The 26,763-nt window shown below is 30.7% G+C and overlaps 1 protein-coding gene across 1 annotated transcript in view; it reads right to left on the reverse strand.

Moving 5' to 3' along the window:
* The window catches only part of LOC145335268 (uncharacterized), a 35,041-nt gene extending 15,721 nt beyond the window's left edge, over positions 1–19,320 (reverse strand). The window contains exons 1-49 of the mRNA XM_080181007.1: positions 19,237–19,320; positions 18,516–18,606; positions 17,996–18,014; positions 17,698–17,749; positions 16,848–16,909; positions 16,642–16,689; positions 16,106–16,207; positions 15,537–15,600; positions 14,815–14,923; positions 14,397–14,462; positions 13,853–13,908; positions 13,719–13,789; positions 13,433–13,493; positions 13,264–13,311; positions 12,551–12,620; positions 11,981–12,017; positions 11,652–11,721; positions 11,132–11,238; positions 9,877–9,936; positions 9,754–9,804; positions 9,390–9,513; positions 9,080–9,291; positions 8,866–8,957; positions 8,700–8,793; positions 8,375–8,446; positions 7,855–8,014; positions 7,654–7,751; positions 7,426–7,496; positions 7,106–7,190; positions 6,816–6,926; positions 6,670–6,706; positions 6,508–6,589; positions 5,938–6,140; positions 5,609–5,727; positions 5,454–5,528; positions 5,348–5,386; positions 5,230–5,276; positions 5,012–5,152; positions 4,849–4,944; positions 4,589–4,679; positions 4,447–4,517; positions 3,398–3,489; positions 2,836–2,968; positions 2,699–2,775; positions 2,143–2,322; positions 1,669–1,718; positions 1,185–1,255; positions 622–733; positions 418–552 (exon numbers count right to left, since the gene is read on the reverse strand). Of these exons, the coding sequence (XP_080037133.1) occupies positions 418–552; positions 622–733; positions 1,185–1,255; positions 1,669–1,718; positions 2,143–2,322; positions 2,699–2,775; positions 2,836–2,968; positions 3,398–3,489; positions 4,447–4,517; positions 4,589–4,679; positions 4,849–4,944; positions 5,012–5,152; positions 5,230–5,276; positions 5,348–5,386; positions 5,454–5,528; positions 5,609–5,727; positions 5,938–6,140; positions 6,508–6,589; positions 6,670–6,706; positions 6,816–6,926; positions 7,106–7,190; positions 7,426–7,496; positions 7,654–7,751; positions 7,855–8,014; positions 8,375–8,446; positions 8,700–8,793; positions 8,866–8,957; positions 9,080–9,291; positions 9,390–9,513; positions 9,754–9,804; positions 9,877–9,936; positions 11,132–11,238; positions 11,652–11,721; positions 11,981–12,017; positions 12,551–12,620; positions 13,264–13,311; positions 13,433–13,493; positions 13,719–13,789; positions 13,853–13,908; positions 14,397–14,462; positions 14,815–14,923; positions 15,537–15,600; positions 16,106–16,207; positions 16,642–16,689; positions 16,848–16,909; positions 17,698–17,749; positions 17,996–18,014; positions 18,516–18,557 (4,165 nt within the window). The 5' untranslated portion in view covers positions 18,558–18,606; positions 19,237–19,320. The remainder of the gene's footprint in view (positions 1–417; positions 553–621; positions 734–1,184; positions 1,256–1,668; positions 1,719–2,142; positions 2,323–2,698; positions 2,776–2,835; positions 2,969–3,397; positions 3,490–4,446; positions 4,518–4,588; positions 4,680–4,848; positions 4,945–5,011; positions 5,153–5,229; positions 5,277–5,347; positions 5,387–5,453; positions 5,529–5,608; positions 5,728–5,937; positions 6,141–6,507; positions 6,590–6,669; positions 6,707–6,815; positions 6,927–7,105; positions 7,191–7,425; positions 7,497–7,653; positions 7,752–7,854; positions 8,015–8,374; positions 8,447–8,699; positions 8,794–8,865; positions 8,958–9,079; positions 9,292–9,389; positions 9,514–9,753; positions 9,805–9,876; positions 9,937–11,131; positions 11,239–11,651; positions 11,722–11,980; positions 12,018–12,550; positions 12,621–13,263; positions 13,312–13,432; positions 13,494–13,718; positions 13,790–13,852; positions 13,909–14,396; positions 14,463–14,814; positions 14,924–15,536; positions 15,601–16,105; positions 16,208–16,641; positions 16,690–16,847; positions 16,910–17,697; positions 17,750–17,995; positions 18,015–18,515; positions 18,607–19,236) is intronic.
* Positions 19,321–26,763: the final 7,443 nt, after the last annotated feature.

Here is a 26,763-nt window from a genome sequence, read left to right on the forward strand (position 1 = left end):
GTGAAAATTACATGTCATTTTTTCAAAAAGGTATAAAGATATGATTTTTTTAAATTAATGTAAAATTAATTAATAAATGTTGTAGTTTTTCCAAAAAATCACAGAATGGACATTTGCATACTTAACTAATCCTAACATAACTTAGCCTAACCTACTTATACAATAAATTGTACTTTGATTTATCTAAGTCTTATTCATAAGATGAAACGGTTATTGATTCCAGCTTGATACCAACAATGAAATTAATTCGGAAAAAAATGTTTTTCAGCTGTCGTTGGGGGTTAACACATCGTAGAATTGACGACCTCTTCATTTGCCCCCCAAATATTATTTAGGAATTTTTTCGCTTGCTGGTTATACCTATTCCTGTATTGATTCACTTGGTGTTTGGAGGCAAATTCCCAAAAAATGTTATACCTGATGTGTAGTAATATTTAACTTTAGGATGATATCTTCTATAGAAAGTTAGAAAATCAGCCCAAGCTGATAATGATTCTAGATCAGGATTTATGTGAAGAGGCCGTGTTTTATCTCTGTGACATGTTTGCTCATCTATAAAGTAATGACAATTTTATTATTAGTTAAAGTCATAAAGGTTTAAATATAATTTTTTATGCCTACCAGAAAATACATCACTCTGCTTAACATCATATTCAAATAGTTTGACACATGATCTAGTTGGAGGCATCCATATATAATTCTCAGGGCACAATGGCCCTAACTTGCAATATGCCTAGGAAATTAAATATTTTTATAATTATCTTGGTATTTAAACCAACACAGTAGAATTTTTACATAGATTGAAATACCTATATCTAAAAGGATAGTTGCATGAAGTGCATTTAAAAAGTTTGATTGCACGCCAGAATACCATCTAACATATATAATTTTGTATTGTAATAACTAGCAATCAATTAGGCACAAACAAAATTGTCATCATGCTGTTTTTGTGGAAACAGGACACCCATATAAGTTGCAAATATCCCCAAAAACATGATTTTCAAGTCTTGTTATTTTAAAAACTAACTGGTAGAAAATTGAAATTCTTTTAAATTTATGTCCTATAGATGTAGTTTAAACTATTGAACAGAAAAAAATATGCAGTTCACTAAATTCAAGTTTAAATGCACTTTGTGCAACTACTCCTTTTGTATATTTTGAGCTTTAACAAGCCATTACCTTACCTTATATTTGGAGTCACATTCAACAATTTTTCCTTTGAAGTTGTTTTCTTCATCAGCTATCATGCAATTGCCTTGAAAAGTATAAAAATATAATATTTTTTGGGGGGTTGTACTTTTTAGGAAAGCTTTTGGTTTTCAAATATCTTCCTGACCTCCTCTATCATCCCCTAAAGACTTGTGGCTAATCAACTAGTATTAATTAGTATTTTTTTAATAGTAAAATTGTAGCATTTAATAATTTTTATATGAATTAAAACATATGAAGAAAAAAAAACACATTTTAATATAGAAATTTCAATGAAAGGCATAAAAGAAAAAAAGGTTAATTGTAGGCACTGCTTCTAATTATCGGTAAATGCTCAATACTAATATTTGTTGTTGTTTTCACAGAAGACAAAATATTTTTAAACAACATATGCTTTTTCAACAATTAAAGATAGAATAAAACTTAGCTTTAAACTAATTTTCAAAAAGTTTTGTTTACCTGAATCGTCTGGATTGATAATCTCAACATCGACCTCATGTAATGTATTTCTAATTGTGAATTATCTTTCAAATATTTCATAGATTTACAAATGAAATAGTAATGTTATAAACTAAAGTCAGTTATGAAATGTCCCTATGTACATGTTACGTATGTCTGCCAAGATCTTACATACAACAGGACAAACCGCCCTACAATTTAAAGAGCTATTTTAAATCGGTCTAAACAAAGACTATTGGACAGGTTGTTACAAACTTCTCCACCTCCCCCCCCCCCCCCAACAAAAGAAATGTCCCCCCACATAAATTTTTTTTAAAATGTTGGTTTGCCTCCATCTCCCTTTAAAGACATAGAATAGATGGGTGAGGGGGTACCAACGATAAGGAATTGAGGGAATAACGGGAAGAAATAAAGAAATATTTGAGATAGATGTGTATAATCAGTTCCTTGTCACTGGACCTAATCCTATTCTACTTGAAACATTCACATTTACATTCAAAATAAGTCTTAAAATCCATCCTAAACTGAAATTTACAAACAAATTTTGTGGAAATAAAGATATTATTCCTGTATAGGTCTTGTTTAGTCCATGTTCCATTAATTTTCTTGACTCCAAGCCAAAAGGATCCAAAAGACACGTGTATTGAATAAGATCTAAAATGTAATATTGATGCTTTAAACTTTTTTCTCCTTTAGCCTAATTATTGCAATCCTTTAAAAGTAACAGGATGTCTAGGTGTGTGTGTGAGTCTGTCTGTACCAAATGAGCTCGCGTACTGCTGGACCGAAATGGTTCACCATTACAGTGAGGGTTTACATAGGACCTAAGAATTTTATAATTTTAAATATGAAAGAAAAATCGCCTTGAAAAATACCCCCTCCAAAAAAAGTTTTTTTTGCTTTTTATTTTTTAGCTAAAATTGATAGGAGGTTGTTGGTACCCCTCCCCCTTCTTAGTGGATCTAGAGGCTTCTTGGGGCATAGCCGCTAGTATTGATAAGTATCTAAATTCAAAAGTAATTAAACTTACCCTAACATTGCAAGCATATAATCTCCTTCAGGGCTGGGAATGTTGGCCCACATGCTATCACATTCAATCTGTGCATCCTAAAGAAGATAAAAGATTTTAACAATTTTACTTTTTTAAAAATTATTCCTATCTTTTACCTCAAAAGATTTCTGTGTGTTAATTAATTTCAAACAATGTTGTTCTATTCCTATAACATCTGGCTCAGTGGGGCAAATTGTTATTGGTTCAGGTAATCTGGGTTGGTTGCCAGGGTGAAATCTCCAAAACATCCTGAATAGCAATAAAAATGTTATTGCTTTCATTCTTTTTAAGTAACTAGCGGTTTTGCTCCTAGAGACATCTAGGGGCACCTGAGGAGGGGGGAGTAAAATATCAAAACCCATATTTTTAAATTTAGATTTAAAAAAAAGGCAGGGGGGAGAGGAGTGGGTCGCCCCGCCCCCCCCCCCCCACTTAACCCGATTATTTATTTTAGTTTTTAAAAAAATTTGTGGGGGGTAATTATTTTCTAGGGGCGATTTCTCTTGGGAGGGTAGTGGTACCCTCCGGCAAAATAGTTATAAACATTCTCGGGACCTATGAGCAGCTATGTTAAGGAGAACCCGATCGGTTCAGCAGTTAGCGAAATCCTTTGGTACTAACAAACAGACAGACATCGTTCTACTTTGTATTATAGATAAATTCTGTATTTTAACTTACCAATAGATAGTATTAGAAGCTTGATTACACTTTAAATTATTTGTCCCTGTTGTGTGACAAGTTATTGGTGGATAGCCATAACCAACTCTAAACTGAAAAGTGAAAGATTAAAAGAAAATTATCAATAATCATTGTTTTTCATGATGATTCATTTTCAAGCTCAGAGATGGGTTCTTAAAAAAGAATGCTGCGTATTTTTGACATTTTTTAGACATTGATTGATTGAACGAAGACGATATCGTTATACAGAGTATACAACTTAAGAATTCAAAATTTTAAAATTATTATTTTAGCTATTTGTATAATTCGCTTTTGTTGGTAAGGCCTTCATAGAAGAAAAATGAATTATCTTCAATCCATTTTTGCATATTAATTAATGCATCTTTTTAGAGCTGTATTAGACGTTATAAAACTCAAAATTTTAAAATTATAATTTTAGCCATTTTTATAACGTCTAATACAGCTCTAAAAAGATGCATTAATTAATATGCAGCAAAAATGGATTGAAGATAATTTATTTTTCTTCTATGAAGGCCTTACCAACAAAAGCGAATTATACAAATAGCTAAAATAATAATTTTAAAATTTTGAATTCTTAAGTTGTATACTCTGTATAACGATATCGTCTTCGTTCAATCAATCAATGTCGAAAAAATGTCGAAAAAACGTGGCATTCTTTTTTAAGAACCCATCTCTGCTTAGCATTCATTGGACATGTGACTTTATAATCAGAGAATATTTAGGATAAGTTTTGACCTAACTCTTGTACTGTAAATGTACATTACTTTTTTTTTAACAGACGAAATTTTTTCCTCCTGGCACATGACCAAAGTTCTGTTTTTTCTAATCAATTGACAAGTTTTTTAAATATTTTATTTTGGATTAGTCTTGACTTAAAAACACTTGCAATTTACATTATTATGCTTTTATCCTCATGGAACATATTTACCTACTGTTCATCCATTTAACATATTTTAATTGGATATAACTTCATATTATTGTCAAAAAAGAAAAAAGAAAAATATATTTAAAGGTTTGTATATGCTTACCCTTGTTGGAGTTATTTCAAATAGCTGCATTAGTTTGTATGGTCTTTCCAGACCAAAAACACATTTGCCATCTAAAAAAAAAGTTTACTGATTTGGATTTTTTAAAGTTTTTAATAGATTACAATATTATTGATAGAATCACCTTTGCATCCTGCCCATTGTGTTTCAAATCTTTGGTTATATTTCAAACTTTCAGAACTTCTACCAACTGTGTCAAATACCCAACGGTTATTCTAAAATTAAATTCTCATTTTCACACAATAACTTGAGTGTCGAAATTAGGAGACCTCAAAATGACTAAAGAAGAAAATATACCTATTAAAATAAAAATCATGTAAAAAAAAATTTACTTATACTAATTAATAAAACATTTAGTAAAATTGAAATAGTTGTGAAACTTACATATATTACTGTTGTATCATATTTTGTGTTTACTGAATTAGCTACAACATTTCCAGAATGCCCAATAGATCCTACCAACTTATTTTCAAAGTAGACCTAAATAATCATTTAGTCAATGTTTTTTTCTCTATCTTAAAATATGATATAAATTTGAAAATCTTACCTTGAATTCCTGTTCAGTGCAAGCAACATGCAAGTGAACTATCCTAGCCTTTGTATCCTGTATAGCATCAGGAATCTGTGTATTTGTGCCTGCTATTTCAATTTCCAGAGCTGTTCCAGAACCACTATATTTCAGGATGACCTTGTGATAAAATAAACCATTATATAATAAAAAAAAACATTTATTTGTTTGATTAAATTTAGTTAAAAAGATTTTACCTTCATCAGATTGGACCCATCATTACCCATAATTGTTAGATCCAATGCTAAAAAAATTATATGATTTTACATAACTAGGTAAAAACTTTTCAAAAAATAATTCATCAAAAAAAATTACCAATGGCTTCTGTTGTAGGCAGTTCTTGATTTATATTTCCTACAAATTAAAATATAATTAATTTGTATAAATAATTTTGATTCAAAATTCAAAGAAAATATTTTACCAGATAAGTGAATTCCTCCATCTGGACATATATTATTAATGTTTAGAGTTTGATCAGGTGTATTTAATTCTAATCCTAAAAAAGGACAAATTAACAATTTCACTCTATTACTTAAATCATATATACATAGAAGCAATATAAAATAAGAATCATACTCTGATTTTGAGGCAATGCATGGATGTCTTTTGGATCAATCAGTTGACTTAAAACTTCTCCAAAAACCTCCAACCTCATCTCCACCTCAGACCCAGGTGATTCAAGAGTCAAAATTATTCTAAAGAATTATTCATTTTAAATTTTTCTACAAACATTTAATAACCTTATTTTTAACATGCAGTGTGTGATTTATAAAGCTTATCCTTCCACATTATGTCTGTAACTATGCAACTAGCTAATGTATGTTTAATTTCTAATTATCTCAACTTTTTATAAACAGAACATTAACACAATTTTAGTCTTGTTGTGATAAAAAATAAAAACTTACTTGTCAGTAATATATGTTGTACCCTTGTTAACTGTATGAAGAAACTTTACTCTGTCTGTGGTAGAATCTCCGTCATCCATATTCATATCAATGCCACCATAATAATGGTGCATGTCATACTCATATGTTCCATCAATGTTTAAAAGAGTTGCGCCATTCCATTTATTAGGAATATGGTAGGTAACTTTTGTCAACCCTTTGGCCTAACAAATAAATAAGTTCTTTATGTGTGCTTGTTTAAACAATATGTACTAGGTAAATATTCAAATTAATAGTCATGGTCTAATATTCATTCCAGACATTTAATTACAGTATCAGACTACCAATCAAAAAGTAATTATAATAAAATTGTTAATTTATTTCTAATTACAAAATAAACACACATTACTTTATGAATACCAATCAAGTTGAGGTTTAATCAATTTAGATGCGGGGGGCCATTTGTAAACTTTCATGAATGAAATAGCTTTTTTTTATTTCATTCAAAAATATCCCTCAAATAGGTATGTCTTTATATTTTATGGTTTTTGTTGTTTCAATTTTATATATGAAGAATAAGATATCACCTACCTTGCTCACTATAAATTGAAACTTTTCTATAACAATTGCACGGTCTAGTCTCAAATGTAGTTCTTTCACTCTATTAGCCCCCCTAAATGGATAACATTGTATTTTCAATAAAAAAGAAAATAATATGTAACTTCTTCATCATAATTTCAAAATGGCACGAACCTTACTCCTCTGATTCTCATAGGTACCCCTGGAGAACCTAAAATTGTAAATAATATCTATGATTATGAATCTTTACAATGAAAATCTTTATGAGGATATGAGTTGCCAAGTTCAGTAACAATTGTTAAAACGCCCAAATATTTTACCTGATAGGATGGCATCATCTATAATCATGTCTTCAACAACTGATTTTCTATCAAATTTAAATTTAACAACATTTGTTGAAAGTAGAGGCTTATTTACACCCTGACCTTCGACTGAAAAAAGAATCTTTTATTAGTTATTATAATCTAAAGATTTAAAAAGCAAGAAATCTAGACATATGGCAATGAATTAAAGAAAAAAAATAGTTTTATAATAAAATATCATAACTTATTTTAGGTATTCGTTTTTTTTTTTTCAAACAGTCCAAACGTAAAAAATGATTATAATCTACCTATTGGCTTTTGACAAATAACCTTAGCTTGACCAGGATCATTTTCAAATGTTACTGCATTATTCTCCAATGAATAACCTTTTGTCTATAATAATTGCAAATTTAGTATTTTTATGGGCTAAGATTTATAAAAGAAAAAAAATAATAATCTTATGCAAGGTTGTAAGAGAAATATAATTCTATCTTTTTCACTTACTCAATGTAATAGTTGTAAGGCTATGAATGATAGCTAACTTTTTCTTGGTGATATATAGGTTACTCTGAGTGGACTACCAAACAGATTTATTATAGCATTGCTACTAATAATGAAAAATACTTACACCATCAGATACATCAGTCCACGTCAATGAATGAGCTCTTTTTCCTTCCTCCCACAATGCAGGACTTGAATCTACAAAAAGTGATATACAATTTCTAAGTAAATTTGTATAGCACTTCAATGTTAAAAAGTTTTTAGAAAGAGCTCTTCCCCAAACTGGTCAAGCTGTTTTATATATATATAAATGGAAAAAAAATACTTTCAATTAACTCTTACTAAATCAACTTACAGTATAAATAGGAAAATCCAGGAACGCTTGGTTCGTTGAAAAAGTGTACCCCATCTTTATTGATTGTATGAATTCCAAGAAGATATTTGTTTGATGTCCTAAATAAAAATGTTATATTTCAATTGTTCCTATTTAAAAATTAATAGGTATATTAGATAGAAATTGTTCAAAATTATTTCCTTTCGTAAAATTAATGCTTACCCAAATATACCAGGAATGGCAATTTCTTCGCCTTGCTGCCTTGGTGCCCACAATGAGCTATTCTGTAACTGGCATGTGTGTATTGCACTCCCCAAATTCATGTCATTGTCCTCCATCTTATAACAATTGCCCCCAAATCTTGTGTAACCATTTTCACATTCTATGTAGATAAGATAAGAATCAAATCAATGTTGACCTGTATCAGACCAGAGGGAGGGGGAGGGGGGGGGGGCGGTAAAGGCTTTTACCGCCCTCAGACTTTGAATCCTTATATTTTTCCTACTTTAAAATGTATTAAATTTACCACCTAAAACCTTATAATCCATCATTTGACATACTGAAAAAAGCTTGGATATCCTTGATCAAATCCCTATAAAATTATTTTCAAACTAGCTAATATTAAAACTTCACGTTAAACTAAATATTCATAAAAATCTACCTTTCCTCCACCCCCCCCCCCCCTTCATAACCAAAAGTGTTATGTACTCACTACAATGTTAGATTAAGATTTTTGCTTTACCTGCAACATAAGCAGAATAGGTCTTTTCTCCTCCACAGTTTCCATTTTCAGCACATTTTAGATTACATTCAGCTAAAAACAAGTGCATGTATTTATTTGATAAAGGAATTCAGGAAATTCCTGACTTACAAATAATTTTATTTCGTTATGAATAAAAAATAATTTGAAAAAATATCCTTTTCATCATTATAATTATTTTTATTAGGTTTTACATTATTCAACTTTATTTTCATTGTGTTTAAAACATACACCATTAAACTAACAATTATTTCTAATAATATTTTGATTTTAATAAAGAAAGTTTGATATTATGTCTGATACTTACCATTAACTACATTTTTCAGTTTTAGAGGTTCGAAACTTTGTCGACAGGAGCACAGTTTTCCTTGAGTTAATAGTGCTAACCGCTCACCATTCTCCTATGTAAATACTTGTTTTAGTCACAAGGACAAACAAAAATATTTTTTCATTAAATAAATGAATTTCATTACCTTGCAATGAATGAGACATTCTACATGAGATGTTACTTCTTTTTCATTATTTCCAGCTATAGTTTCATAACAACCAAGATGGTAAGGCATATCTTTAAAAGAAATATTTTTATACATATCAATTATGCTTTACACCAAATTGGTAAAGATTTCACTGAGTATTACATCAAATTATTTCTCTATCCATAACAATTTTTTCAATTATTTGAATTACCTATATTAATCTCAATGGGTGAAACCATCAAATGGCCACTATCATCAGAACTGAGTTCAACACTAACTGTCAGAGGAAATTGAATATTTTCCACCAGTCCCATCATTGGGTCATCCAAATCCAAATATCTTCTTACCACCTCTCCTTCTACTTTTAGATTGGTATTTACAAACATTTTAGCTTTTCCTGTTTGACCTGCTGCTGCCATGTATCTTTAAGAGAAATATTTTTGTCATATTCTGTAAAAGAAGATACCAGTAATTTCTTATTTTAACAAACTTTCCTATTAAGCAGTTGTAAAAATGAATACCTAAACCAAAATTTGGCCAAACCCTTGGGTTGGAATAGATCAAGATATGTCTGAGTTAGACCAATATCTTCTGGTGAAGCCACTGAAGTCCCTAACTCAAATGTGTGTGCCCCATCACAAGAACCTTAAAATGTGAAAAAAGAGTAAATATTAATTTGATATTTTTATTGAAATTGTGATTGAATTATGTGTCCAAAAAAATGGCATAATGTGTCCAAAAGAAAGTTAAATGAAAACATAACCAAGATAAGTTTTGCTGTTAATGCAAATTATTTTAGCCTATTCAAGGATAGATATAAGGGTGTCCAAACTTGTGGAAAATGGATAAACTTTTAGACACTCTTTTATATAAAGAAAACTTTACTTGTTTGTTCCAAAAAGTAGCCATCAGCAACACTGCCAATACCAACATTATCTAAACAATTTGTATATTAGATTACAACAATAAAAAAAAATAATACAGAAATGTCTAGGTGTTATACTTCACCTTTTTTCTGTTGACACAAGAAATGTCTTCCATGCCAGCACCAAAAATCATTCAGTTGGTCTTAAAAAAATCCATATAAAAAACATTTCAACATTCAGAACTGAACATATTTCTTAAATTCTCAACTTAAAGGAACCCTGCAAGAAATATACCGCTTTAACTACTAAAAACTGCCACGAGTAGACCCAATACCCAAAATTTGAATCCTCCAGCTTAAATAACAAAAAAGTTATAGACATTTCAAAATGATATTTTTAGTACAATGAAAATTTTGAAAGTTTTTCTTTGCTAATAATTGAATTTTCATCATTAAAATACGTCAACTAGAAAGAAAATTATAAGCTTTTTTTGGCAGAAACTTAGGAAGCCAGTAACAGGAAAAATTTACAATAAAAACACCCTTCTTTATAGTCCAAAGAATTCAAAAAAAAATTCAGTAAAATTTGCGTTGAACTTAGAGTACTGTAGTGTGAGAATGCCAGCCTTTAGGATTTTCAGCCAATCAGAAGTCTGAGTCCGCGCTAAGTCCACTGAACAACCAATCACAACTGAGTTTTTGTATTACTTACATTAGTTTTATTTTTTTCACACTATGATTTTATGCTTACAAAGCAATTTAAACCAAATTTTGTAGAGATTTTGACTATGAAAAGGGTTTTTTATTGTAAAAATGCTATCAGTTACTGACAGTCTAAGTTTCTGACAAAAATGATTTTGCTTCCAGATAACGCAATTTAATATTGAAATTTCCATCATGAACTATGAAAATCTATCAAAATTTTGATGTACTAAAAAAATCATTTGAAATGTCTGTAACTTTTTTGCTATTGAAGTTGGAGGCTTCAAATTTTGGGTATTATTGGGTCTACTCGTGGCAGTCTTTCAGTAGTTAAAGCGGTATATTTCTTTAAGGGTTCCTTTAACCTAAATATTACCTCAGGTAAAATTTCTATATGTAATTGCGACACCATAAAGTATATGTAGATGCTATACTAGAATAGAGCATCTTACCAATTTAATTGAATTTTTTATTTGAAAACAGAAATTTTTGTTTTCATTCAGAATTCCAACCATTTATGCATTGTTTTACAGGAAATAAATCAAAACAAGAGGTATTTTACATAAATCAAAATATGTGCACTTCCCATGCAATATACGATAATGTGGCTTGATTGTTTCTAAGTTGTATAACTGTTGGTGAAATCCTTTTGACATCCTAGCGTTACAGTTATATTAAAATCTATCATAAACTTACTGTTGTATAACATAACACAATCTTGGTCCCTATTTTTCTGCTTTTCCTGATTATTGCCATAATTTCTTTTATCTGCATTTCCATCTGGTCCACCATTAAGCCAAAAACTGATATAAAAAGAGAATAGCAAAATAACAAAGATCTCATACATTAAAATAAGATTACAATGTAAAATTTCAAATGGGTCGACTGCTGACCCTTGTGTTATCACACAAATTTTTAATATGGAAGGATACTTCAAGTATGGGGTAGAAGGGTAAACTTTTTAAACCCAAGTCTCTAACTTTTTCTTTTTTTATGGGGGGGGGGGAAGGGCGGGGTTGGATAAAAAGTCACAACTAAGTCTATGAAATGTCACCTGATTTATAAAATCTAAGGTCATTGAACATGAAGAATACCGCAAAGAACCAGAAAACAAAGTTATATTTCATAGTATTTTTGGTATGTAGCTTAGTTACTATTAGATGTAATCGTCCCTGATTTATTAAATAATGTAATATTATTTTATTGAGAAAAATACCCATGTTTAGCATTATCAAATGTTGGGGTCCTTATCCAATTATATCCAAACCATCTGAAGCGACCCTCATCTAAAATATATTTTTTATAGGGTTGGGCCGGATATCTGGTTTGGCCGGTTATCCGGCCGGATACCGGATATTAAAACTATCCGGTTACATGATATCCGGCTGCTTTTTTAAGCCGGATATTTGGTTATCCGGCCGGATATCCGGTAAATTGCCGGATATCGAACGTTGGTCAGATATCCGGCCCAACCCTAATTTTTTCAAACACAGATTAAATAGATTAAGCCAATTTGAAAATAAAGTATATTATGAAGTAACTTACCTCCATTATCTCCGTCATATAAATCAGTCCATACTTCCTGTAAAAATTACAGTTGAATACCAAAATAAAAATCTTTTAGTGATTGATTTTAAAAATAAATGAACCCTATTTGGTAAAATGATGGATAATACTTTTATTTGTTGACTAGGTATGAGAGGACAATTTTAAATATTGTATATATTGCTACATGTGGGGAAATGTATGCAAAAAAGTTTTAATGTCTTTTTAAAATCCAAAAATAATTACTCTGTCAACAGACATACAGAACAGACCCAATATAACGCCTAGACATCATTTTTGTGCTTTCAGCAAAAAATGTAAATTTAATGAAATGCCAAGATTTAAAATTTTCATATAGTTAGATAAACATGCATCCTACTACTAACCAGATAAATATGGAATAACTGCACATAACACTGGAAATTATTTTCAATTCTTTTTTGAGACCAATGTTTTAGAGGTCATTTGGGCCATACAAGTGGTGATAAAACATTAAAAATAATGAATTGGTGGTAAAGGTAAATACTTTAGGCCTTTTCTCAAAAAGGTACAATAAAAAATAATACATACCCCAGTTCCCATTCCTGCTATAAAATCCAGCTTAGCCTTGGAGTCAATCACAACTCCACGTGCTTTAAATCTATATAACATATTGTTTACAACGGCCATTAAACCTTAATTGTCAAATTTAGAAGTTTGATTATCTATTTTAAGTTAAATTTACAAACTGAAGTAAAAGTATAGTAAACAAGACAACATCCATAAAAGCGAAGCACTGAAACGGTAGGACAAACGGACATTAATACTTATATATTGTCAGAACTGAATAATCAGAATATAAATGTATAAGAGTCGAAGCAAAATTGTAAGTAAATTTGTTAAAAAACTGCTTGATACAGGATAATGTGTATGGACATATTTACATTTTTAGGACTTGATTATAGAGAAGCTTCGCTTATAACATTGTACTATGTTGTCCCAGGAATCATTATACCAAAAATCAGATCAATCGGATGATTAGATCACATAAAAATTTGTTGTTAAAAAAGTAAAAAAATCAACATGTTTAAAATGGACATACGGACATTCTTGTAATGATTATAGAGTTGCTACGCTTTCTAAATCGTACCTAACTACTAAAGGAATCACCATGCAAAGTTTGAAATCAATAGGACAATTCTAACATGCCTAAATTAACGAAAAAAGCTATCCGTTTGTAACGAACGGACGGACAGACCGACCCTAATTATAGAAAAGCTTCGCTTTTAAAAATATCAACTCACGCTAAACAAGGATGATTGTGAGAATTGAAATTTGGTGCTGCATGGTGCCTGAAAATTATTTCAACTAATATTAATTTAAGATGTAAAAACAAATAAAAATGTAAAAATTATTTTTCATCTCATGATAAAATGTAAGGAAGTATAAAGATATATTATAATTAGTTGTTACCCATGTGTTGTTTTTCTGAGACATTCTTTGCCATCAAAATCTTCCCATCCTTTGGGACAGGCTAAAACAAATCAAATATTTGTTAAATACATTATGATAATATATTAATTAGTAAATGCTCCTAAACTACAAACAGAACAAAAATGGTTGTTATATTTCCAAATATTAGATTTTATGATGATTATAACGGTATGCATAACATTTTTCTACTAACAATAATTTTTCCTACTGCTAAAAGATAAGAATTTGAAGCTAAGATAATATTTAGCATTAAACCTAGTTGTACCTGGAAGCCAATTTTTGAAATGTGACTGGTGCTTTGTCATTCCATATGTTTCTGTACTTCCAGTGCCGCCACTGAAAAGTTCAAAATAATAAAACTGCATTTGTCTTAAAAATAAGAAAATATTTGTTCTTTACCATTGATGATTAACAGTCCATGATGAAGGAGGTGTATTATTCTCCCAAACATTATCCTAAAAAATTTACATACACAGGAAATAGTAGCTTTAGAAAAATGCCATAAAGGTGTGAGTTTTGAGACTTTAAAACAGGAGTATACAGCTTATATGTACTTTATAGCTTTATTTCTTTTTGAATAGAACTATAGACAAGAATATAACGATATCTGGAAATTGTTAAAAATTCGCCAAATGCTTTGTTTTTGTCAAACTGATAATAAAGTCTTAAAACTCACAACTATAAGGAATTTCCTTTCCCTTTCTTTTAATATATGTTCGGGTATAGTCCCTTTTGTGGCAAACCCTCTTAAGGGGCGTTTCGTCTTATTTTCACAGTATCTTTTGATAGGTTATTTTAGGTTAGGTAATTGCCCTGCAGGGTTAGAGCCCCCCGCAGGGAGTAGAAATACGAGAAAATCTGCTGTGAAAATCTGAACTCCTGAATATAACATTCCTTATCTTGTGAATCTTACAAATGTATAATAATGTTGAACTTTGTTAACCTTAAGGATATTTTCCTGACTTTCATCACATTCTAATACATATGTATTTTCATGGTCTTTCAAAACCTGAAGAATATAATTTATATTATTATTTATTATACCTTTATATATTATCTCCATTCTAGATTTTGCTTTAGATTAGAACAAAACAGTTCTTTATCCTCTAATTCAAAAAGAGTCAATAACCTTTCTTCTAAGTTATAGCAATATTTTTTTTTCTAACTCAAACGCAAAGGGTGAAATTCTTTGCTATACGATTACTTTTAAAAAAAAATCAAACACCCCTTCTTACAACCAAAAACAAAGTTTCACTGTAAAGGAGTGCCATTTTTGTTAAACATTAGGAAGATTTTTTAGTATAGCCAAACAAAACATCCTGACTTTTTTATATGAGAATGAACATTTGAACATGCTTAACCTGATTCATTAGCTTCCCCTTCATAGACACATAAGGAAAAAAGAAACAATAAGGTTTATAACCATTGTGGAGCATGAATATGTCACAAGCAGGGCTCATTAGACATCTCCTGTCATAAAAAAGGATTTTTTCCATTTAGAGGAATTAGAGTTTCAGTTTCAACATGCTAATAAACCAAGCATTCACTTATATAATTATAATAGTTCGAATAGCATAAACTAAAGTATGTTTAATTGTTTTTATACTCTTTGGAACTAGAATTTTCATATAAAATTAAAACCAAAAAGAGTATGTATATTGAAGACTATATAGTATACTAGCGGTTTCGCCCCTAGCCTCTAGGGGCTTTGCCCCAAGAGATGGTAAAAAAAGTGTAAGGTGAAATTTGTAAAAAAAAATATTCCACAAAGGAAATCTTCCACAAAGGAATCTTCTACAAAGGACCAAGGATATTTCTTACAAAAAAAAAAAAAAAAAAAAAAAATTGGGGGAATTTTTTTTGTTTTTGGGGGGGTTGGGGGTGTCCCACTCCCAAGAAAATAGCTTAAAACCACCACAGGACCAATAGGTATATACCCTGAAGAGTAGAATCCAATCAGTTCAGTGGTTACCGGGATCTTTAGGGACGGACGGACAGACAGACGGACATCGTTCTACTTTGTATTATAGATATCCTAATTTCCAAATATATTTTTTTATCCAATTGCACTAAGAAATTTTACCTTGCACAATCAGATGTATCAGTAACTGAATAATAATATGCCACTGCTGTTATATCGTCATATACTAAAAGTTTAGATATTATAAATTATTATATATTATATATTAATATTTAAATATTTTGATTACAATTAAATTTTATTAATGCATGGTTTTCAAGGACGTCCAAGGGGGGGGGGGGGTAAAGGGGTGATTATTCCCCCCCAAAAAAATTTTGGCGCGCATTTTACTCCTAAATATTTAATAGTATTTCATTATTAGGTAGGTACCTTTTTACATTATTAAATTACCCCCCCAAAAAAAAAAAAATTCACCCTAGAGGTAAATTTTTTTTGTTGATGGGGGGGGGAGGGGGAATTTACCCCTGCCAACAAAATTCAGGGGGGTTAATTACCCCCACAAGCAAATTTTACCCCCGGGGTAAAAGTTTTTTTTTTTTTTTTTTTTTTTTGGGGGGGGGGTAAAATAAATTTGTGGAGCGCTTCGCGCGCCATTTTGCCGCCCCTGCTGGTTTTATTGATAATCATTTAATAAAAATCTGTAGAAATGATTTTTAGAAATAAATTCTTACCTTGACTGTAACGGATAGAATCAGGCATGTTACAATCAGCAACACATTCAATTGAGTCACTACAGCATTGGCTATTGTCACAAACTGCTGGTATGGTTGTTCCTAAAATCATATCATTAGTTTTCAGGATTTAGAGAATGCCAAATAAATTTATAGTTATTTCTTGCATCCTATTATAAACAGCTTTCCATGGTGCTAAAATGTACAATTATAAGTATTTTTTGCCTTGAGATACCGAAGGCAACTTTTTTTTGTATGGATGAGAACAGGTTCTAATCCACTGGATATTAATCGGTTTTGAATGAATAAGAGAAATAATTTTATATCACTTCACTCATATTTTTTTCCATTATTTGTCATTACCACATCCCTCCCCCCACTTTCCCAAGCTATCTCGTCTTCTTTTTGATAAAGAAATTCCTAAAACACAAAATCATATTTTGCTATGTTCACCCCTATACTCTGGCAACTTTGGTTTAATGTATATGTAATTATAATTTCTATTAGGCATTATTTTAAAATTGATAAAATTTTACCATCAATAACAAAAACACCACCACATTTTCCATCTGACCGAACTAGTCCTAAAATAAATCAATTCTACAAAACCCCATTAATAAATAGTTGTAAAATGAACAAATTTACTAAAGTTTAGAAAATGTTAAATATTTTTTCTGTATTTTGGCATAACTTCCAATAGCATCAATATGATAATTTACCATTTAATAATACTATGACTTACTCTGATTTGCTTGCAAATTCAAAATTTTGTTAAAAGCCCAATTTAGACCAAATCCAGGCATTCTAGAAAAGATAATAAATTATTAAGTAAAACAATGCAAATTTAATTGGAAGTTGAATTACAGCTTTACAAATAATAGATCTTAAAGGGTGTGCAAATAAAATGTGGACCTTTCTAAAAATAAAATTTCCCGGCTTTTATGTGTTAAAGTTAAAGTGTTACGCATACCGTTAAAACTGCTATTTTTTGGAAATATAAAAACGATTCCTGTGCTACGCATAGTTAGGGAGCTACGTGGTAAATTGTCCCAACTGACTTAAAACTTAACTTGCAAAGTAAAGTTTGGGACATTTTACCACCTACCTTCTAGATTATTTGTAGCGCAGGAACTGTTCTTATATTTCAAAAATTAAGAGTTCATAGCGGTTCCAACGGTATGCGTAACATTTTTCTACTTTTAATACAAGCCACGCAATTTGAAATTTAAAAATGTATGCAGTTCTTTTTGCACACCCTTTCTCTAATATTTAGTAATATGCTCACAAGTCAAGTTTTACGTCAGTTGGGACATTTTACCACGTAGTTCCCTAACTATGCGTAGCACAGGAATCGTTTTTATATTTCCAAAAAATAGCAGTTTTAACGGTATGCGTAACACTTTACTATTAACACAAGCCGCGCATTTAGATTTTTAAAAAGGTCCGCATTTTTTCGACACACTCTTCATATAAGCATTAAAAAGACAGAAAAGTTACAGATTAATTGCAAGTCAAAGTTACAAACAAAAAATTTTAGACGATAAAAAGATAATTTATGTTTTTCCAAAAAAAAACATTTTATTTTTGCTTACTTTCTCCACTTTGGTATACATCTCTGCTTTGTCTCAGGGTAACCTATACTTCCTGTAAAAGATTTTATAGCTTATGCAAAAAAAATTACAGGCTAACTAGAGCTTTGATATTTTCTTTAGCTTATTGACTAACAATGCAGGTGAGGTAAAGCATTAACACTTGAAGAATTGAAAATCTGTTAAAGAGTAAGAAATAATGTAAATTACATTTATTATTTAAATACTTTTGTCTTACTACAATAGCTTTGCAAAGATTTAAATGTACATTCTTTTATATAAAATTTAATTTTAAGTTTACCTGACCCAAGCAACTTTTCCTAAAAAATATTTATTTTAAAAAAGTTTAAAATTAGAATTCTTTAACTACATACGTTTGCTTTACAAAATAAGACTAAACTTAGATTTTGACTATTTTGAAAGGGATAGTTCCATGAAATACATTTAGAGAGTTTAAAAATACTGTTATGATCCTTTTTTTTGTCAAATACAATATATATAACAAGTTATCATTAAAGATACTCAAGCCTAACAGTACTACTGGAAGATGCTTAAAATGACTAGCTATCTTTTGTGCATAGTCCCCTTTAAGTTAAATTGTTAAAGTTAAATTTCGTGGAACAATCCCCTGAAAACATTAAAGACTGGTTTTAAAACTTTTTTCTGAGTGCCATACTAAGATTGGTTCATGGAAAAAGTTTTAACTATTTAACATAGTAAAATGTAAATTAAACTTTTATTTTTTTTCTACTTGTATTCTTTGCAATGAAATTTAAAAAAACAGCATTATGCCCGTTATTTATGAATAATCTCCTCCTTACCTGTAATAAATATTCCATGCTAGCAGCACTTTGATTTACCATTAGGCGTGTTGAATGTATTGATTCAAATTCAAAGTTGTCGTCTAATAATCTTTAATAACAAAATTTCTTTAAGTAATAATTTCTGTCTATATAGTATCAAGTGTTTTGTTGAGTTCAATGTGTATTAAAAAGATTATGACAAAAATAATGACTGCTATAAAAGGCAAAAGTACATTTATTACACTATTTAATAATTACAAATTTTCATCCCTTTGCTAAATATATGGCATATTCTATAAAAGTTTGTGCTAAAGAATATTATGATTTTTAAAAATTATGATGCTTTATAAAAATCCTTTTTTATTTTCAAATAATTTATATCTTTGCACTTGTTCGTACAAAGTACCCACACCCCTTTTAGGAGCTGGACCAATTTGTTTTAAAATTCTTTAAATTTTTTATCTAATTTGGCAAGAAAAAACGAATTAAAGAGGATTAAATTAATCAAGGATTTATTTCTTTTTCTAATTGTAATTCAATCTCAATACTCCTATAAGATAAGGTAGTAAGATCTCTTTTGGATTAAGTCAAATATCCCGAAAATGCTGGTTCAAACAGGTTGTCCTTTTTAAGAGAATAAATGACTTTGGTTGGTTTTAGCCTACTTACCTGACCTGCTCCCCGCCCTAGAGGTTAGGGCGAAGCCGCTATTGTTTCAATAAAGGATTAATATACTTACCCATCTTTTCTGGATCCCTGCTCTAGATGTGAGAAATGAAAGTTTCCCGTCCAAATTTGTCCAATGTGAACAATTGTTAATATCTGACCTGTTTACATCACATATTTAATAAGGTTAATTTTAAAGAGTTTCATAGAATTTTTACAACACAATGAAAAATGAAAATGCGACCGTGACTCAACACGTAGCGCATCCGATCTTCGTCGGGAAGGAGAAAGGTGCGAATCTCGCTCCAACACCGTGTCATAACTAAAAACGTTAAAATGGTTCCTACTGCTGCTATGCCAGATGCGTGACATAAATAGTTTGAGTTGGGGGAATGCTTTGGCCCAAAACAGGCGCAACCCATTACCATGCTTAGTTAGGACTTCTCAGGCAAAGGTCATGCAATCAAATGGTTGGTTATCTGATGGGTGTTGGTTACACTGTGCGATCGAGCGCGTTACACTGAAATTTCAAAATGCAGAGTATGTTCAAAGTTGACGTGGGGTGGACTAAGCATCGCCACGACCCCTGTCATCAACACAATGAACTTTTTTTCAATAAATATCTATATATTTATGGAAAATTTTCAATATCTAAATCCTTATCCAGTTAAAATTTACAAACCAATGTATTTTACTTTACTTTAGTAACCAAAATTGTTTGATAATGATATATTTAACAAACTTTGGATAGAGTCCCTTTCGTGGCGTTTCGTCGTATTATCACAATGGCTTTGGCGTTGCCACAAAAGAGACTTTACTCCAAACTTTTATTTCTGTAATGAAATAAATTTTTTACAAATCTAACATATGTCCTTATTATTCATGTGCTGTGCCTAATAAGATCTTTGTTATTGTCACTGAGCTCCCCTTCATTGTGATAAAATTTTACCACTTGTCCACCTGATTTTTTACTCATTTAATTTTTCTGCAAAGATATTAAAAATGATTTTATCTTGATATAAAAACTCTTAAAGGATAAATGTACCTAGATATTTATATGGTTAGGTGAGGTTTGATTAAAGATTTAAAAGTAAGTTTTAACCACACACATAAGGTATGGTTCTCCTTTACAATTTAGCTTTTTATAGGTATTAGGAAGTTTATATTATGGGGAAGGTTCCACCACTCTCCCTAAAGAAAACGCCCATAGAAAAAATGTCCCGAACAAAAATATAAAAGAAATGTGATTTATAAAATTAAAATCAGAAGTGAGGGGACTATCAACTAACATCCCACTCACCCTCAAGCGCCCCTAGAGGCCTCAATGGGCGCAGCAGCTAGTGACAAGCATTGCATCAACAGATAAAAAAGTAGTTTCATCATGGTAATAGTAAATTAGTCATCGTTTGTTAAAATCATTTCTAATAGAATATATTAGGGTTGGCAATCCGTCCAATCTTTGCCTTTAAAGAGGGGGGGGGGGGTTGAAAGAGAAAACTCAAGACGCTAATTTTAGCCTAACAATTAAGAATCCGAATCCGGTATAAAAGAAACGGATTTCGGATTCAGATTGCCAACCCTAGAATATATATATTTGCAAAGGTTTATCATATAAAAAAAAATCTTCATACTTTTTTAAAGAAAACAAATTGTTGATGGTCATTTTTTCTTTTCAAGGCCATATATATTACATGTTCTTAGCGGACAAAGAGACATCCTGTTACTTTAGTATACAGGATGAAATAATTGCTCAAGTCAAAAGGGGTAGGCGGATGTGCCACCTTTTGAAACCAAAAGTAAAACGTGCATGATCTCAGCCCATAAAAGAGTTATAGCTTTAAAATTCTACACAGCAGTTGCTTTTGTGGTGAACAATATGGAACTGTGAAGAAACGGCGGCGGAACCGCCGCTCCCGCCGAATTTTTTTTCTCGCCATAATAGACAATTTTCAATCATCTGAGATAAACTTTTTTTTCTCATAAAAATTTCGCTTATATTTTCACTTGACACTTTTAAGATTTTACACTTGCAATTTTTTTTAATATTGACATGTTTGAAAGTGTCACGTGAAAATATAAGGGAAATTTTTATGAGAAAAATGATGGAGAACTGTCTAAAAATCGGCGGGAGCGACGGTTCCGCCGCCGTTTCTTCACAGTTCCATATTGTTCTCCACAAAAGCAACTGCTGTGCCGCATTTTAGAGTTATAACTCTTTTATGGGCTGAGATCATGCACGTTTTACTTTTGGTTTCAAAAAGCGGCACATCCGCCTCACCCCTTTATATTCTTTTTGATTGTATTAGTTTGAATGTTTTCATTCAACTGGCAATCTATAAATAAATGTTTATTGTCTAACTAGACATTTAATTGATGATGTACATACATATCAATTTTAGTTCATTTAATATTGAATATGTATTAGGGTTGGTAATCCGCCAAATTTTTGGGTCGGATTTGGATTCTTACAAAAATCCGCGGATTAAACCGTGGATTGCAAATTCTTGTTTTTTTGAGGATTTTCGGATTGTGGATTGCGGATTCTAGCAATATTTTTAAAGGTCTTTTTGTAAATAAAAAAATTCTAGCCACTACAGCAGCCATTTTCTAGCCCTTACTTAACCTAACCTAGCCTAAAATAACCATTAAAAACTAAAGTATACGATAAAATACTTTTTTTTCTATCACATTTCAAATGAAATTTTTTTAGTGCCATTAAAGTCATAAAAATTAACAATCCGAATCAGAAATTTCCAATCCAAAATGGTTCTAAAAATAGGCGGATTACGGATTGACAACCCTAATATCAATGTACATAAAAATCCAGCTCAGGATAAATAATAGAAAAAAATATACATCATCAAAATTGACCTAAAATGTACAGTCTTATTTTAATTAGATTATTCTTTAGTTAATAATTATAATTTTTAAAAATGTTATTAATGAAAAATACAATGTAAATATTAGATTTAAACAGAGTTATCATTATATGACAATGACAATAATAATGACTCTAATAAATACTGCAGTAAAAAAGTACAAATATTTCCTCAAGGCTTTCAACAACCAAAAAACCATTCATTTAATTGACCAATTAAAGTATAAATAAATATAATTGACTTTCTATCACCAAACACACGATTGTCTTAAATTGATTCAAGACAAATGGGAAGTTACACAAAATGTATTAATGAACTTAAATTAGTTAACCCAGTATTTTTTTCCTTTTCTATGACTTTATATGCATTTTAAAAGCATATAAACAAAGAATTAAGATATTTTAACATGTACTTTTAAGAATATTTATACTTGAAGATTATACACCCCAACCAATATGCAAATTGCAATAAAACTTAATATTCAATTCCTGAAAATTTCAGCCGTCTATCTTAAATAGGAGTCGAGAAAATCATGAAATCATAAAAATCTAGGAATCGATCTGGCACCCCAAGTAATTTACAAATCTTAATGAAACTTAGTGAACATATGAGGAATGTAAACTTATTTAATCCCTGAAAGTTTGAGTCGTCTATCTTGAATAGGACCCAAGAAAATCACGTTTCCCCCAAAACGTTTCAAACAGACGGACGGACAGACATTTCAAATTATAGAGTGGCTTCGCTACTAAAAATGTCTAATTAAAGTTAATTTTTCTTTATCGCTTTACTTTTTTTTATCATATTCCATGTACCTCGCGCTTATTAAATCAACTCCTATCACTATCACTTTCAAAAATACTAATTGGGGCTAAAACAGCAAAATTTTTATTAAAGGTATCTCTATCCCTACTAAGAGTTTACGCCAAAAACAAAAAAATGTTTCAAAAAGTTTGCTTTATGAAAAATGTTCTTGTCACATGGAATTCCACAAACACCACTTTTACAATATAATATTTCCTTCAAAACAAAATTGGATTTTTGCCATGCAAATACAGGTGGTATCCTAATAAAAAAATTTGAAGAGATCTCTTCCAAATCCAAATAGTACCTTTTACCAGCTGTGTTTATTCTGATTGTCTTAATGAATTCAAGAGAGATGTGCACACTCTTCACATTGGTTAACTGTAGAGTTTAAATATAAAAAAAATAATAGCCTGTGGTCAATCTATCAACTTTTGTCAAATAAAGAATATTCATATTGGTAATTATACTTAATAAATCTGTACATTTGTTCAAAATAAATAATTGCTTTTTTATAATAAATTAATAAAAATTCGACTTTAATAAAGCAATTAATGTCAATGCATAAAGTAAACTTAATTTTTTTTAAAGGCATATGCTTTTATAAAAAGAAAGTGAATGTATCAAAACAGATTTGGACTGCAGATGAATCAGAGTCTAAAAATATATTTTAAACAGATTTTGGATATTCTATAATTAATAAAAATTCGACTTTAATTAGGCAATTAATGTCAATGCATAAAGTAAACTTAAATTTTTTAAAGGCATATGCTTTTATAAAAAAAGTGAATGTATCAAAACAGTTTTGGACTGCAGATGAATCAGTCTAAAAATATATTTTAAACATATTTTGGATATTAGGTAAAATATCTAGAGAAACTTTCGTATAGCCAAAAGGGCCAGCTCAAGCTTAACAACAGTCAAGCACATTATGACTTGACCCGCTTTTTCATTAGACCTAGGGAGAGAGGGGATATTGAATTGTTTATTACACTACTACCTAAAGTTTTATAGCAGCGTTTTCTTATTCGTTGACAACTATGAGTACTTTTATTGAATTTATTGGTTCATTAAGACGAGTGTCCTAACGGCTCAACCACTAACTGTAATCTACATAAGGGGTAATTTTGTATGTAATATTTGGGTATGTACATCAATTAAGGGGGGGGGGGAGTTCTGACACATTTGCGTAAACCTGGTGTATAGGCTTTATCTTTGGACTGAGAGGATAGGATATTAGGGATAAAATCATTCTTATATGATGAATTTCCCCCAGATTTAAGATTTTTTGGATAGGCCTCCAGGTTCCGGAGCTCCAGGCCTCCAGGTGGTCTCTGTACAGGTAAAAATGAATTTTTTTTTTTTTTTTAAGAGTTAGATGTCAGCTTATGAGACAAAATATGTATGTTTTTTCTTCAAATATGTGAATAACAATCAAAAAGAAGCATATTTTGTTTTTTGAGTTAAACTCGAACTCTTAAAAAAAAAATCTTATTTTTTAATTTTTACCTGTACATAGACCACCTGGAGGCCTGGAGCTCCGGAACCTGGAGGCCTATCCAAAAAATCTTAAATCTGGGGGAAATTCATCATATAAGAATGATTTTATCCCTAATAACCTATCCTCTCAGTCCAAAGATAAAGCCTATACACCAGGTTTACGCAAATGTGTGAGAACTTCCCCCCCCCCCTTGGCCTTTGTATTATTTCTTCGCGAAATATGGCATGTGTCCCAAATTAAGTAATGGATGACACTCTCTGCAGAGGGGCTTGGGATAATTAACTATTTGGTATCCAAACTACTTAATGATCTTACAAAGCCCAGGAGAAGTTTCATGACTGTATTTCGACTGAGAAATTCGACACAACATATGGAGACTTCAACTCGAACTCTCACCACCGAATTTAAGCCATGACGCCCGCGACTATAGGTGGATTGATTAAAATGTAGTTGAATTGGTACATTCCTGATAATTTTATTAATATAACTTAATATTTTTGTCATGGGTAAATCTGTACACTTGTAAGCAATTAGCATATAAAGATTATGCGCCTAAACTTTAACTTTATTTTAAGAATAATTAAATACAAATGCATGAGAAGTCTATACATTTTTTTGTCAATTTGAAGAGGAAAAATCATTTTTCATTTGTCCTTGGGCTAAAAATATTTTAAATCAATCATACACTAGAAAAAAAACAATTTATACATGGACTTATTAAACAAGAACGTTCATATTTACTTCCAGAAAATCATTATGAAAAATTAAAAAGGAAAATAAAAGAAAATGCAGGGATATATTAATGGTAGAAAAATCAAGTTTCAAATTTAGAAAAAAGGAAAATTTATGAGAACCTTTTTTTGCAAGCCAACGTTCATGGCTTAACCTGTAGCACATCCGCTCTTCGTCTGGGAGTTTATCTCGGCTCAACACTGCGTAACAACCAATTAAGTTAGAATTAAATTGTTCCTACTGCTGTTATGTTAGATGCACTGATCTAATAGACAGATTAGGGGAATAACAAAGCCCAAAACAGGTGCAACTCGTTGCTAAGCACAATTAGGACTTTCAGACAAGGATCATGCAATCAAAAAGTCAATTTTGTGTTACTTTACCGAAAATCCCATGGGTTTGAATGGAAAGATATTCTTAGTTGTTGAACCTGACGTTAAAGTGTCATGGCAGCCTTGTCCTTTGTTGGTCACGTCTCCGTCGTGTATCCACCTCCATCGGCAGCAGCAGCAGCAACAACATCAGCAGCATGTGGAGCCAATAACCAACACATCAAATCTCCCACTCTACCTTACCTACGTCTTCATCAACGTATGCTCCAAGGTTTTTCAGTAACGCAGCCTTGTCCTGATTTTTCCCCTCATATTTTTGCAATTATACACTATGTATTCAAATTTTTGATATCTTGAATTATTAAACAGGATAATTGCAAAATATAATTTTGCAAACTTTAAATCCAAAGGGAATGCATTTTGCCAGAGGTGGGTTCTTAAAAAATAGAATCGGAGAATCGTCAAAAGGATCACCAATATTATGTTTTTTACAATTACGTCTTTACATTTTAACAATTATAGAAAGAATATTAACAAATATTTGATTTTAAAAGATTATTTACAACAATAGTTATAGTGTTGCTGTTACCCTATATAAAGGGTGTGCAAAAAAAAATGCGGACTTTTTAAAATTAAAATTGCTCGGCTTGTGTTAATAGTAGAAAAATGTTATGTATATCGTTAGAACCGCTATCAACTCTATTTTTTGGAAATATAATAACGGATCCTGTGCTACGTATAGTTAGGGAGCTACGTGGTGAAATGTCTCAACTGATGTAAAACTTGACTTGCGAGTAAATTTTAAAATATAACTAAAAATTAGAGAAGATATTTTGCAACATAGAGAAAAAAATAAAAGAGAGGAATCGAAGCAACTAGAAGACGAAAATAGGCAGTGGGCCTAGAGGCCTACTCAGCGCTGTTGCCGCGCTAAAATTTATTACTATTCCACTACTTTTCAAATAGGAGGATTTTAAATTATTTAAAAAAATATTTTTTTACTTTTTACTATATCCATATTTAGGGCAAGAATATTAGATTAGATATTTTTGTTTTAATGTTTTAATTAAAAATTACATAGAATTTTATTTTTATTTAAAAAAATTTTTTCATGAAAGATGAATCCTTCTATTTCTAAAAAGGGGGAAATTTTTTTCATAATGAGCATTCAGCTGATTCTGACTGCCCACGGCTGTTTGCTAAATATTGCTTTTCTTTTTATTCACATTATTATTTATGATTGACTTACAAAAAGCACTGGGCGGCTTTTGATTTTCGTCTGCTTCTAAATTTAGGGATGGGGAAGTAGTATTTTACCATGAAAAGGGGGTGAGTATTCATCCTCTTATCCTTTT

Source organism: Acartia tonsa, chromosome 13, assembly GCF_053477335.1.
Source record: "Acartia tonsa isolate MP-2025a chromosome 13, ASM5347733v1, whole genome shotgun sequence".
In the NCBI taxonomy this organism is placed as follows: domain Eukaryota; kingdom Metazoa; phylum Arthropoda; class Copepoda; order Calanoida; family Acartiidae; genus Acartia; species Acartia tonsa.